This window comes from Hylobates moloch, unplaced genomic scaffold, assembly GCF_009828535.3.
Source record: "Hylobates moloch isolate HMO894 unplaced genomic scaffold, HMol_V3 SCAFFOLD_6, whole genome shotgun sequence".
Classification (NCBI taxonomy): Eukaryota; Metazoa; Chordata; class Mammalia; order Primates; family Hylobatidae; genus Hylobates; species Hylobates moloch.
Window position 1 is genome coordinate 35240510 of NW_026652281.1, and position 14975 is coordinate 35255484.

The following is a 14975-nucleotide window of genomic DNA, read 5'->3' on the forward strand; positions in this document are numbered from 1 at the left end:
TATCTTGTCATGTGTACAGTGTTTTCTGAAATGTACCACATAAATTGAAGAAAAAAGCTGAGTAAGGACAAAGAGGTTGAGCTATGTACTCATCTCAGGTAAATATATGAAACCTTTGAAATTATGACCGGTACTGTTAGATTTATGGCAGTGGGTATACATCCCTCACTACTGAGTGGCTCTCACTCATAACTCCTTCTGTATATTTATCATCTTTATATTCATAGGGCATCTCTATTTTCAATGTCTTACAAATTTCTCCCTCTCCTGTAACCCTTTAGGCTGAAATTTCATGTTTCATATCAATTCAGAAGCAAGTTCTTTTCTAGGATGTGGAACCTATCTGTTCAGCCATTTCTGAGTTACCCAAGCATGAGAAAAATGTTGTTTAGGAAATTCGTCAAGATCCACTTTTTGTGTGTTTAAATTTAAACATCCAGAGCTGTTGTACACATTCTGTAAGGAGAAAAAATATTCTTTGCTTTGAAATATAATTGGTTGAGCTTTACTGTCCACATTCTGTATTTATGGAATGTGGTTATAGAGAGATGTGTTGAAATTTTGCAAAATCCTTTGGGTTTCCAGACCCTCCATACATGTTATACTTAGAAAAATGCTCTTTTATTTCTTTTTTAGTCTTAAACTGACATTTCTCTAGAAAAATTTGAGTGTAACAGCTCCTGTCTGGCTGTATTGTCAAACAACAGAAGTTTTATTCTATCAAACTTAGGATTAAAAAATTTACATATATATTTAAATATATATAAACTCTTGGGCTTTGGTTCTTGTTTTCTCGCAGATAGGAATATTTGTTCTGCTGGTAGCAACTTTCAATAAAGTATTATTGGGTAGTAGATAGTGTCTTAGTCTGTTTTCTGTGGTTTATAAGAGAATACCTGAACCTGGGGTAATATACAAATAAATGAAATTTATTTATTGTAGTTCTGGAGGCTGGGAAGTCCAAAGTTGAGGGGCCACATTTGATGAGTGCCTTCTTGCTGGTGGGAACTCTGCAGGCTGAAGACGGCACAAAGCATCGCATGGCAAAGGGACTGAGTATGCTAGCTCAGGACTATCTTCCTTTTGTCATAAAGCCAACAGTCCCATTCCCATGATAACCCATTAATCCATGAATGATTTAATCTATTTATGAGGGAAGAGCCTTCATGATCCAACTGCCTCTCAATACTGCCACACTGGGGATTGTTTCAACATGAATTTCAAGTGAGTACAAACATTCAACCATAGCATTCTGTCCCTGCCCCCCAAAAACTTATGTTCTTCTCACATACAAACACATTTATTTCATTCTGATAGCCCAAAGTCTTGTTTCAGCACCAACTCAGAAGTCCAAAGTCGAGAATTTCATCTTCCTGTGAAATCAAGGTAAATTATCCACTTTCAAGATACAATAATGGTATAGGCATAAAACAGACATTCCCATTCCAAAAGGAAGAAATAAACAAAAAGAAAAAAGCAGCATGCCCCAAGAAAGTCCAAAACCTAGCAGGGCAGACATTACATCTTAAAGCTGGAGAATAATCTTTTTTGACAACACGTGCTGCCTCTTGGACACACTAGAGCAACAGTTGGGCCCACAAGGCCTTAGACAGCCCCACGTCTATGGCTTTGCTGGGTACAGCCCATACAGCTGCCCATACAGGTTGGAGCCCGGTTCCTGAAGCTTTCCCAAGTAGATGTTGCATGCTGTTTGGTGACTCCACAGTTCTGGGGTTCTGGTAGTGGCCCTGTTCCCACAGCTCCACTAGACATTGCTCTGTTGGAAACTCTCTGCAGCAGCTCTGACCCTACAATTCTGCTTAACATTGCCCTAGTTGGAGCTCTCTGGAGTGCTCTGCCCTTGTTACAAGCCTTTGCCTGGACCCAGGCTTTCAGCAAAAATCCTTGGACATCTAGGTGGAGGCCCCCACATCTCCACAGCTCTTGCTTTCTGCAAACCTGAAGAATTATAATGGCATCATATGGATGCCGTTAAGGCCTATGGTTCTTATCTTCTTGAGTGGCAGGTCAGTTCACACCTAAAGCTTCTTGAGCCACAGCTGGCATGTCCAAAATCACCGTACCAGAATTTGGGAAGTAAAGACCTGAGAGAGCTCTGGGCAGCAAGCCCATGAAAGCTGCCTCAGTTCTGTCTCCTGAAACCATTCTGTCCTCCTGCCTCTGGGTCTGTGATGAGAGGAACAACTCAAAGTTCTCTGAAATGCCATCGAGGTCTTTCCTTCTTGTGATGATACTTTCTTTCTTTACTAATCTCCGGAACAAAAGGTTGCTGGGCTACACCCTTGGTTTCCTCTCCCAAACACACTTTTTCACTCTTTACATGGCCAGGCTGAGAGTTTTCCAAATCTTTCCACTTTGCTCCTCTTATGATTATAAATTCCACCTTTAAAGTTTTTTTTCCTCTCTCACAGCTTGATGTAAGTGGTTAAAAGTAGCCAGGCTGCAGCCTGAATGCTTTACTGCTTAGATATTTCTTTGGCCAGATACCCCAGTTTCTCTTTTTCAAGGTCAGCCTTCCAGAAAGCCCTCAGGCATAGAACAGTTCAGCTAAGTTCTTTGCCAATTTATAACAAGGATGGTCTTTACTCCATTTTCTAGTATCTTGTTCCTCAGTTCCACCTGACACCTTGTCAGAATGGCCTTTACTGTCCATAGTTCCATCAGCATTCTGATTATGACCATTTAACCATTTCTAAGGAGTTCCAAACTTTCCCTGTTCTTCTTGTCTTCTCAGTCCTCACTAGAACCTAGGCTTTTTCTAGACTGCTGCTTCATTCTTGTAGCCTCTGCTCATTATCCAGTTTCAAAGCTGCTTCTCCATTTTCAGGTATTTGTTTTCATTAACACCCCACTCCCGATACTAATTTCTGGTCTTGTCAATTTTCTGTTGCTTAGAACAGACTACCTGAAAACTAGGGTGATTTATAAAGAAATGAATTTATTTCTTACAATTCTAGAGACTGAAAAGTCCAAGGTCAATGGGCCACCCTGCTGGTGGGGACTCTTTGCAGAATCCCAAAACAGTGCAGGGCATCACATGGCAAGGGGGCTGAGCCTGCTAGCTCAGGGCTCTCTTTCTCTTCTTATAAAGTCACTAGTCCCACTCCCATGATCCCATTAACTCATTAACTCATGAATCTATGATTTCAGTGCCCTGAAATACTGGGAACTTAGAAAATAATAAAGAAGTAAAGTAGGAAAAGGTAGATGGGGTGGAGAGGAGGAGAAAGAGAGCAGAGATTGCTTCCTTCTGACCTGGCAGACATTCCCAAGACATATGGACTTGTTCCAGTTATATATTGCTGCATAACAAATCACCTCAAAACTTAATGGCTTAAAACAACAATTTTTAATCATGATCTTCACAGCTCTAGGGGTTGGTTAGCCAGTTTTGTTCAGGGTCTCTAATGCAGTTGCAGCATCTAGAGCTAGCATCAGCTCTCACTCGTATCTGGCACCTAGTCTGGGAAGATTCAAAGATCCAGGGGCTAGAACAGCTGTAGCTCTTTGGTCATCTCCTCTTTTCTTTACATGGTCTTTCTGCATGGTTTCTCCAGCTTCAGGGTAGCCAAACTTCTTTTCAGGCAGCTCAAGGCTTCAAAGGTAAGTGTCCCAAGGGAGACAGCCAAGTGGAATCTGCATTGCCTTTTCTAACCTAGTCTCAGAAGTCAAGGCAGTCACAAGTCCAATTCAGGTTTAGGGGAAGCAACAGATTCCACCTCTTGATGAGTGGTGCACCAAAGAATCTGTGGACATATTTTAAAACCGCCAGAGAACTTCACAGGCCTCTCTGGCAGAAAAACCAGGACAGAATAATGAGTCATTCACGAAACCACAAATTGCTTCATTGTGGTTTCCCTTTGGCTATGGGGGAGTAGTGCAGTGTTTAAAGGCTCCTGCTCTGGAGTTAGGCTGCCCGGGCTTGCCTCTGCCCTGACACTTACTAAACCTGGAACCTTGAGCAGGTCTTGGTACCTCAATTTTCTTACCTGTAAATTGGGAACAACGAGAGCTAACATTTGTTGAGCACTTACTAGGTGTCAGACATTGTCCTAACTGCATTATGTCTGCTCTCCTTTTATACGCAACATAACCCTATGAGGTACTTATCTGTTAATACTTCCTAAGTCGTAGGATTGATAATAAAAGAGACATCTTCCAGGTCTGTAGGTGTGGATCAAATGAGACCTTCTATTATGTTCACTCTTGGCATTATTAAAGCTGTTGGGGGAAATTCTAGTGATGCCTGGCCGGTAGAGTGAGCTGTTTCCAGAAATGGACCCAACGTGCACAATGCGACACAGCGTGCAGGCTGTTCCCAGTACAGAGTGGAAGCCAAGATCAGGGCTGAGAGGACCAGGTTTTTTGACAGGTGTCAAAATTTCATAAAAAGGCCAGTCATTCCGGTTCTCATTGGTGGCTATGGGTACAGAACCCGGAACAATCCTGGAGAGTGGGATTACAAGCACCGTTTTGGATTTGCAGAAGGGGAGTGTTTATATGGTTTTTCTGGAAAAGGAATCCACGACTCTGGGCGGTCAGAGGAGTTCTGCCGGGAGAACACCCGCCCTCTGCCTGAAGCGTCCCCAAGTGTCCCGGGCCCGCGTCGTGGCCGGATGCACAATGCTGACACCCTGCCCGGGGGCGTCCAGTGTATTCTGCCTCCTCTCGTGTTCCCGTTGCCACCCTGGGCTCCCTGACTCTTCTAGCCAGCTTCCCCTCCTCCCTCTTCCCTGAGGTGCCTCCTCGGGCGATTCCAGAGCGCCCATCTTCCCAGTCCGGGGAAAACCCGGAAAAGTGGAATCCCTCGCCCGGAGCGCCCCGGCGGCCACTGGGCATGCTCCGTTGTCAGGCAGGTTCGGGGCTGCAGGCAACTTGCGCGCCGGGCGGATTCCTGCTGCGGCCGCGCGTCCTCCTACTCCCAAGCAGGGAGAGGGCGCATGATGGCGGCCGCGGCGGCAGCGGCTGCGGGGAGCGCCAGCAGCGGCGGCGGCGGCGGCGGCGGCGGAGGCAGCAGCAGCGACACGTCCAGCACCGGCGAGGAGGAGAGGATGCGGCGCCTCTTCCAGACGTGCGACGGCGACGGAGACGGATACATCAGCAGGTACGCGGGGAGGTACGAGGAAACCGACAGGGGCGAGATCAGCCCGTCCGCGCGCCGTTGACCCCTGCTCTGCCCCCTCGCCCCAACTTGCAGCAAGTTGCTCAGAAGCTCGCGGGAAAAGTTGGCCGCGACTCCGAGAGCGCGTAGCCGGCTCGGCCACCAAGGCCGAGGGCTGCTCTGTTCGCCTTGCGGGGGTGCCAGTTGGTCCAACTTTTCCCAGCGCTGTCTTTGTGTAGGCGTTGGGAGACATCTCCTTACGATGCGCACTCTTCCCGGGGCTCGGAGTGTTCTTCCCTGTGGGAAAAGGAGTTCTGGCCGCTTGTCCCAGGTAGGAGGGGCTGCCCCACAGCCTCGGGGTCCTGGGCATCAAGATACCGCGGCACGGGGCAGCGATCTGCCCGGCGGCTCGGTGGACACCCCGGGGCCGCACCGGGAGGAGATGCGCTAAGCAGCAGCCTCGGACATGGAAATAACATGCGAAGAAACTTCCTTGTTCCGCGGCTTCAGAGCTTCAAAGAGCTTCAGAGCCCAAAGAATGGGTATCGTTTGCCACCCAGTATTGATTTAAACGCACTAGCCTGAGAGGAACGAAGCGCTCAGGGGCAAACTAGGGCTAGACCCGACTCCTACCCGGCTCTGTGCGCTGACCAGGTGAGCCTCGGGCGTGGCTCCCGGCGCCTCCGCGCCTCCACTCACAAACAAACTTTGGGGTGTTTGCTTCGGATCCCCCACACCTCCTACAGGGCGGTATTTAAGCTTCCTGCCTCCCGGCTTGGCCAAATAATTACTTCTGCCCAAATTTGTGTCACTTAGACTCTTGTGGTGAAGAAGGCAATCCCAACATATCTGATATGCTTCGATTGAAAGGTTGACACAGGACATTGAAGACTTGGTATCCGTGGAAATTTGAATTGCCTTGGATGAAGGAGCAGCCTAAGTTGTGCATTACATGTTTCTTTAGTCTTTGTCTTGGTGATGCTAAAGATCGTTTCTGAAAATCCGGGGCTGCTTCCTGATTTCTCTGACTACCTAAAAAAAAAATAAAATAAAATAAAATAAAAAAAAAAAAAAAAAAAAAGAGTGCGGAATTTTTCCCTTAAAATAAAAAAAAATTATTTATTTGGGAGTCATCGCAATTTTGATCATTCTTAGGTGAATTTTTATTACTTTCCTAAAGTTTTACTGAGAAACATTAGGAAGATATCAGAAAACTGGATGGAGTAATTCTGTTCGGAAATGAAAATAATATGTAATTCTGATTGATTCCATGCAAATTTCTATCTGGAAGTCTTGTTTTTTTGGTTCTGGGATTAAAAGAAATTTCATTATATAGTTTTCCTTTTTGTTGTTTTCCTGCTTGAAAGGTTATTATCTCATTTGCAGTAATAAAAGCAAACTGCAGCTTTGGATACAATTTTTTTTTTTTTTTTTAGACTGAATCTCGCTCTATCACCCAGGCTGGAGTGCAGTGGTGTGGTCTTGGCTCACTGGAAACTCCGCCTCCTGGTTCAAGAGATTCTCCTGCCTCAGCTTCCCAAGTAGCTGGGATTACAGGTGCCCACGACCACTCCCCGCTAATTTTCGTATTTTTAGTAGAGAAGGGGCTTCACCATTTGGCCAGGCTGGTCCTGACCTCAAGTGATCCGCCCGCCTCGGTCTTAGGAAGCGCTGAGATTACAGGCCTGAGCCACCGCTCCGGGCATGGATGCAAAAAAGTTTAATTTCACACGGGCAAGAGTGCATGTAGAAAACTAGCAGCGTGCTATCCTTTTCTAATTTGGCCTGTTAATATATTGCTTTATCTGAACTACACTTTCTGTATAAATGCTCACATTATTTTTGGTGATTCTACCCTGGAGGATAATGAATTCTGTAAGCGTAATTTGAGTAAAGCGGGTGGTGATGAAGCCGTTTTGGATTGGAGTAGAAACTGGCTGGGGCAAAAGTGGAAAAAGTTGTTAACATTCCTTGAGCTGCATTACTTTAATGTGTCTCCTTAAAAGTTTCAAGGTATGTGTAGTAATGAACCCTAAATCATAACTTTAACTGTGGGTGGAGCTGCCCTGGAAATTATGCTGTGGCAGAATTGCCATGTAGGAGAAGTTTAGGGATGGCAATCTAGGGCAACAAGGAACTTGTCTGAAAGTGTGTTTACGTAGTAAGCACAGTTTTACCTGGAATTTACGTTTATGTGGTAAGACTTGGGGAATGGGGCTAATGAAGGTAAGGGGCATTAAATGACTCCCACTCTGAAGCCACTTTTCTGTGCTGCTTTCATTTAATGACCTGTACTTACCACTCTGTAGTGAGTGATATAGTTTGGAGGGTTGTGCATTCCTGTTTTATCAGACATGAGAGTTGGACTTTTTACATTAAAACCTTAAAAACTTTGGATTCATCCAAAGGCGTTAAATTTATGTTCATGGTAGACAGCTGTATCTATTAGGATTTCAGATGACTATATGTCATCACAGTAACCTAATCACAGTCAAATAAGGGTTGGCTTTGTCACCTAGTAGAAATCTGCAGGTAGGCTATCTAGGTTGGGGCGGCAGCTCTGCAGTGGTGTCAGTCCCCAGCTGCCTTCTACCTTTCTCCAACACCATTTTTCACATGAAGCATTCATCCACATGGTTATTTCGTAGTCCAAAGATGATTGCCCTGTCTCCCTCCTCATCCCCAAATTCTAGGGAAGAAGAAGTAAAAGGAAGTGGAAATAAGTGGTGCCTGTATCATTAAAGCAGAGCTTTCCCAAATCCCTTAATTGACATCTTATTGGTCAAACTACATCACCTAACCATGCCTACTTCAGTAGAATCTGAGGAAGCATATAATTCAACTAGGCACATTACCTCCTAAACAAAATCTGGGTTATGTTACTAAGAGCAGGAAATAGTTATTGGGTGGGCAAGTGGCAGTTAATACCTATAATAAAACTCCCCTCCCATGATAATCCACATTCAACTATATTTGCTCTGGTCCTCTGCCGAACCGTCATTCTAAACAGGAGTAGGTTGGAAATCTTAAGTTTGGGGGAAGGATAAGTGGAGGAGAAACTGGGCCGTGAGGGGAAATGTCAGGGAGGTGAGGAGTGGTGCTTTGTACTTTCAGTATTCTCTTGGCCCAGTCTTCTTATCAGGCTAACAAAAAAGGCGTCAGCTAACTAGATTCTTGGAATTGCTGCTTCTGCCAAGGAACTTTAGCCAATAAAAGGGACCCATAATCATCCCCATCAATAGTTAAAGTAGAACAGAAAGCTATGATCAAGTGGCTCCAAACTGTAGCTGGGACCCTGCTGGATTTGGGCAGCAGAGTGAGACCACCGTAAGCTCTTTCAGTGCATTTCATTAACCTTACAATGACTTTACCACATATTTTATGGTACTGGATTTTTTGGATCCTGAATATCATATTATAGAAGGTGGTGGAGGTTACTCTATTTGTTGAAATTATTTTCCTTTTGGAATTTTAAAGCTTTTTGTTTTTACCATTCAATATAAGAAACTGCTTATGTTGAACATACCTTTGACAAATATTGAAAGCCAGCACTTAATATTTTTAAGTTCCCAAGTCTTAGCTTAAACGTTGATGCCTTAGAGAGAGCTTCCCTGACCACTATATCAAAATAGGTTTGCTTTATCCTGCCATTATTGTCCATCATAGTACTGATTGCTTGCTTTCAAAGTGCCCTTTACAACTTATAATTCCTTTTCTGTTTGCTGCTTTGCCTGTTTATTATCATTCTCTCACTAAATTTAGGCTTCCTGAGGGCAGAAATCATATCTGTTTTCTCAAAAACAGTATACTCAGTACTTAGCACAGTATCTACCATGTAGCACACAATCAGCAAATTCTAATGAAAATGTGACCAAGAATAAACAGTGGTATGTTCATGTATATTGGAAAATATTTCAAGCATTTTCATTTCCAGATATTTTCCGTATTTATGTAATATTTTAAATACATGTATTTTTAACTTTTATTTTAAATTCAGGGGTACATGTGCAGATTTGTTACATAGGTAAACTTGTGTCGTGGGGGTTTGTTGTACAGATTATTTCATCACCCATGCCTAGTACCCATTAGTTATGGGTACTAAGCCTAGTGCCCACTAGTTGTGGATACTAAGCCTAGTGCCCACAAGTTATGGGTACTAAACCTAGTACCCATTAGTTATTTTTCCTGATCCTCCCCCCCTCCCAACTTCCACCCTCTGATAGGCCCCAGTGCGTGTTGTTCCCCGCTATGTGTCCATGTGTTCTCACCATTTAGCTCCCATTTATATGTGAGATCATGTGATATTTGGTTTTCTGTTCTTGTGTTAGTTTGCTAAGGGTAATGGCCTCCAGTCCCATCCATGTCCCTGCAAAGGACGTGATCTAGTTCTTTTTTATGACTGTGTAGTATTACATCGTGTATATGTACCACACTTTCTTTGTCTGGTCTATCATCAGTGGGCATTTAGGTTGAGTCCATGTCTTTACTATTGTGAATAGTGCTGCAGTGAACATACAGGTGCATGTGTCTTTATAATACAATGATTTATATTCCTTTGAGTATATACCTAGTAATGAGACTGCTGGGTTGGATGGTATTTCTGTCTTTAGATCTTTGAGGATATGTGTATATTTTATTAAAGATTTTTTTGTTTAAAAATAACTTCCTTTGGGTTATATAAAAGATACTCTTGTTGAAAATTTGGAAAAATATAGAAATATACAAAAATAAGATCACAATGATCTCTACTCCCATAACCAAGGGATATTATTTCTTTTTTCCCAGTGATATATCTGCATCATACCATTCCTCTATGGGTACATTAAAAATGATTGGATAAATGGAAAATAATCACATGTTCATGGATAGGAAAACTTAATATTGTTAAGATGGCAATACTTCCCAAATTGATTTACAGAATCAATGCAATCCTTCTCAGAATACCAGCTGCTGTTTTTTGCAGAAATTGATGAACTGATCTTAAAATTCATAAGAAAACTTAAAGGACCCAGAAGAGTCAAAACAATCTTGGAAAAGAACAAAGTTGGAGGATTCAGGCTTTCTAATTTCAAAACTTGCTCCAAAGTGACAGTAATTAAGACAGTATGGTACTAGCATAATGATAGACAAATAGGTCAATGGAATAGAATTGAAAGTCCAGGGATAAACCTACATATTCATGTCAATTGATTTTCAGCAAAAGCACCAAGATTAAGAATGACAAGGTCAAGGGTAAAATGAGGGAAAAAAAATAGTCTTTTTGAGAAATGATATGGGGACAACTGGATAGTCACATAAAAAAGAATGAAGTTGGACACTCTCCTCACACCGTCTACAAAAATTACGTCAAAATGTATCAAAAACTTAAATATAGGAACTAAAACTATTAAACTCTTAGAAGAAAAAATAGAGCTAAATCTTTGTGAACTTCGATTTGGCAATGGATTCTTATATGTGACACCAAAAGCACAAGCTACAAAAGAAAAAATTGTTAAATTAGGCTTCCACAAATTTCTTAAGTTTGTGCTTCAGAAAACACTATCAAAAGAGTGAAAGACAACCGGCAGAATGGGAGAAAATATTTACGAATTGTACATCTGATAAAGGACTAGTATTTAGAATTTATAAAGAATACTTAATAGTAAAAAGACAAATAACTCAATTTAAAAATGGACAAAGCCTCTGAATAGACATTTCTCCAAGGAAGACATACACATAGCCAATGTGCACATGAAAAGATGCTCAACATCATTAGCCACTAGGGAAATGCAAATCAAAGCTATCATGGGATTCTACTTTACACTCACTAGGAAGACTATAATCAAAAAGTCAGTTAATAATAAGTGTTGACAAGGCTGTAAAGAAATCCAGAACCCTTATATATTGCCGATAGCAATGTGAAATGATGCAGCTGCTTTGGAAAACAGTCTAGCAATTCCTCTAAAACATAAACATAGAATTGGCGTATGACCCCAGCATTCTACTCCTAGATATACAGCTAGGAGAACTGAAAATATATGTCCACCCAAAATCATAAATGGATGTTCGTAACAGCATTGTTTATAATTGTCAAAAGATGTACCCAAATGTTCATCATCTGATGAATGAATCAACAAGATGTGATGTATCCATGTAATGGAATATTTTTCAACCATAAAAAGGAATGAGGTACTAACACATGCTACAACAAGGATGAACCTTGAAAACATTAATGCTAAGTGAAAGAAGCCAGTCACAAAAGGCCACATATTATATTATTTCATTTATGTGAAATGTCTAGAGTAGACAGTTTTATAGAGATAGAAAGTGGATTAGTGATTACTCAGATTTGTGGGTAATGGGAAGAATAGATGAATGAGAGCTAAAGAGTGTAGGATTTCTTTTTTTGAAATGATAAAAGTGTTCTAAAATTGATTGTGGTGATAGTTTTACAGCTCTGTGAATATAGTAAAAAACAATGGGTGAACATTATGGTATGTGAATTATATAACTCAACAAAGCTGTTAAAAAAGATTTATTTTTTATTTTTTATTTTTTTGAGACGGAATCTCACTCTGTCACCTAGGCTGGAGTAAAGTGACACAATCTCAGCTCACTGCAATCTCCACCTCCCAGGTTCAGGCGATTTGTCTGCCTCAGCCTCCTGAGTAGCTGGGACTACAGGTGTGCACCACCATGCCTGGCTAATTTTTTTGTATTTTTATTAGATACGGGGTTTCACCACATTGGCCAGGCTGGTCTCAAACTCCTGACCTTGTGATCCGCCCATGTTGGCCTCCCAAAGTGCTGGGATTACAGGTTTGAGCCACCGCGCCCGGCCAAAAAGATTTATATTTGTTGTAATCTCATTATTTATTTAATTAATTTAATTATTCTGTTGTTGACTATTTAGATTGTTTCTAATTATTTGTTTTAGAATTTCATTAAATCTAAGTTGCCAAAGTTTAAGACAAACTATTACTTTATGTACCAATTAAACTATGGCAAAATAATTCTTACCACTTAGAATTTTAAAATTCTTACTGAAAGGACTCCCTTAAAATTGTTGTTATAGATTTTTATCATATTATACTCTTGTACATATATAAAAAGGGAAATAGGCTAATCAAATTGTTTAAAATAATTCTAAAACTTCTTCATATTTAAAATCCAAGTCTTGGCCAGCTGCAATGGCTCACGCCTGTAATCCCAGCACTTTGGGAGGCTGAGGCAGGTGGATCTCTTGAACCTAGGAGTTCAAGACGAGCCTGAGCAACATGGAGAAACCCTGTCTCTACAAAAAAATTACAAAAATTAGCCAGGCATGGTAGCTTGCACCTGTAGTCCTGGCTACTCAGGAGGCTGAGGTGGGAGGATCACTTGAGCCTAGGAGGTCAAGGCTGAGTTATGAATACCCACTGCATTCAGCCTGGGCAACAGAGCAAGACACTGTCTGAAAATATGATAAAATAAGCAAAAATAATAAAATCCAAATCTTCCAAATCACCTTTTGATTTAGAGTACTGATGCTGTGTTTCACATCAACCTCTGTGACATCAAAATATTTAGGGATGCAGCATACTATTTTCTATAGTATTTTCTTCTAAAATGCCTACACCCTTTCTGCAAGTATTGATGTTGACAGTCCTGATCTTACTGGAAGATGTTGATAGAAGTTTCTCAGACAATAACCACGACTTTTATTCTTGAGGAAGCATTGAGGTTTGCAGTTGTCTAGTCCATTTTAGAAGGAATAACAACCTGATTCACACAGAACAAACAATGGTAACTGTGTTGGCATAAGGCCAATAAATTTTAAGAAACATTCAGATTTCACAATGTTAAACTGCATCTTAGAAGTTTTGAAGTATGGTATTTTATATAATGCTAGAATAAACACCTTCATTGTTCCATGTACTGTGTTATTAGAGAATTAGTCAAAACTGAAGTTATCAGTGAAATGTATGACCTAAAATTGCTTGCAGGCGCTTTGCTCAGTCGTCCTTAAACAACAGCGGCAACAACTATAACAACAAAAGGTTTTCAGATTTAATGGAGAATATGGTAGTTTGCTTACCTAAAGAACTACAAATTTATATACATCTTAAACATAATCTACTATTCTCCCTTATTCAGTGTTAGCAGAAATTGAACTTGGAGAGGCAAAAGAGAAAAGTCATCTAACTTTTAAAGGGTTGAAAGAGTCACTTGAACCAAAGGTAAATGGAACAGAAAGACTATGACCCCTAGATTCCTTGTTTCATGGCAAAGTAGATTCTCATGACGTAAGCATAAAACCTGCAATATATTTATACTTCTTGGAAGCAGTAACTCGGGAACACAATTTTTGAAAGAGAGCCTTTGTGAGATAGAAACGGCCGCATAACCAAAGCCAAGCATTAAAGAAACTGAAGAGCACTGAAAGCCTCAAGGCTACAATGAAACCATAGTGTCACTAAGAAATGTATAATCTGAACCTGAGTGGGAGAATAAAGAAGAAAAAAGAAAAACGATTAAAATCCTAAGACCAGCCATAAAGCAATCAGCCTACCAAGATAAGTAAAAAATATGATCCTATTTCATGTCTTAATTAGGTTAAAAAAACACCCCACAGAACTCCCCTTGAGGTAGTTCAAGATAAAAAGTAGAGCCCTACTTAGTTAGGATTGTAAAGTAACATGGGAGACAATTTTGAAGAGGACACATTTGTGTTATGAACATTCACATACAAGTGAAGCCATATTACTTTTGAGAAGAGCTGACTGATATGCAGTATTCTCTGATTTACTGACATGCAATAAAAGGAACCCATTTAAAGTGTATATTTCAATGAGTTTTGACAAATTTATATACCCCTTTAACCACCACCAAAATCAGGATTGATTTTCATAACACAAGTTTCCTGTGCCCCTTCCTAGTCAATTGCTACCCCAGACCCAGTCCCCTGCAACCACTGATCTTCTTTCTGTCACTGCAGATTAGATTTGTCTTTTAGTATTTCACATAAATGGAATCATACAGTATGTATTATTTTTGCCATCTGACATTTTTTGAGCAACGTCATGCTTGTGAAATTCATGCATACATATATCAGTAGTTTTACATATAAAAAAAGTAGTTCATTTTTATTACTAACATTTCATTGTGTGAAAGTGCCACAATTTGTTTATGCGTTCATTAATTGATGGACATTTAGGTTGTATCTAATTTGAGGCTATTGTAAATAAAGGCATTATGAACATTCACGTACAAGTGAAACCATATTACTTTTGAGAAACAGGATTATCTGTTTCAGATAAGATACAGCTAATACGTATGGAGTGCTTACCAGATATTCATATCGCTTATGTAATGCTCACAGTAGCCATGCGAGATAGATACTGCAGAAACACAGGGAAAGAAAGTGGATAATCCTGACAAATAGTGTGAGAAGCCATAATGATAAGAAGGACTCTCTGTGAGACTGGCAAGAGACTGCTTTGCCTGAGGAACATTATGCCACATTATCGGATCACAGATTCCTCTTATCTAAAGACCCTTAAAGCCCAGAGCTTCCAAACTTCAGTCATTTGTCCACCATCTTTACTCTTTCCATATCTCTGACCTCAATGTCTCCCTTGAATTTCAGACAGCTATATGCAGTAACTGCATACTTGACTTCCATGTCTTATGGCATCCTGAGCTTATCACATACAGAACCGAATTCCTGACTCCTCTCCCCAGGCTGCTCCTCCCTTAGTTTTCTCCATTACAGTAAATGGTTACCCCCTTGCTAGAGGTTCACGTCAAAAACTTGAAGTCTTCTTGCATTTTCCTCTTTTCAAATGCTACATCCAACCCATCAGCAACCCTACCAACTCTTTAAAATATACCT

At 41.0% G+C, this 14975-nt stretch overlaps 1 protein-coding gene across 1 annotated transcript in view; it reads left to right on the forward strand.

Moving 5' to 3' along the window:
* The first annotated feature begins 4961 nt into the window (after nt 1–4961).
* The window catches only part of MCC (MCC regulator of WNT signaling pathway), a 466429-nt gene continuing 456415 nt past the window's right edge, over nt 4962–14975 (forward strand). Inside the window, exon 1 of the mRNA XM_058440606.1 lies at nt 4962–5125. Within this exon, the coding sequence (XP_058296589.1) occupies nt 4962–5125 (164 nt within the window). The remainder of the gene's footprint in view (nt 5126–14975) is intronic.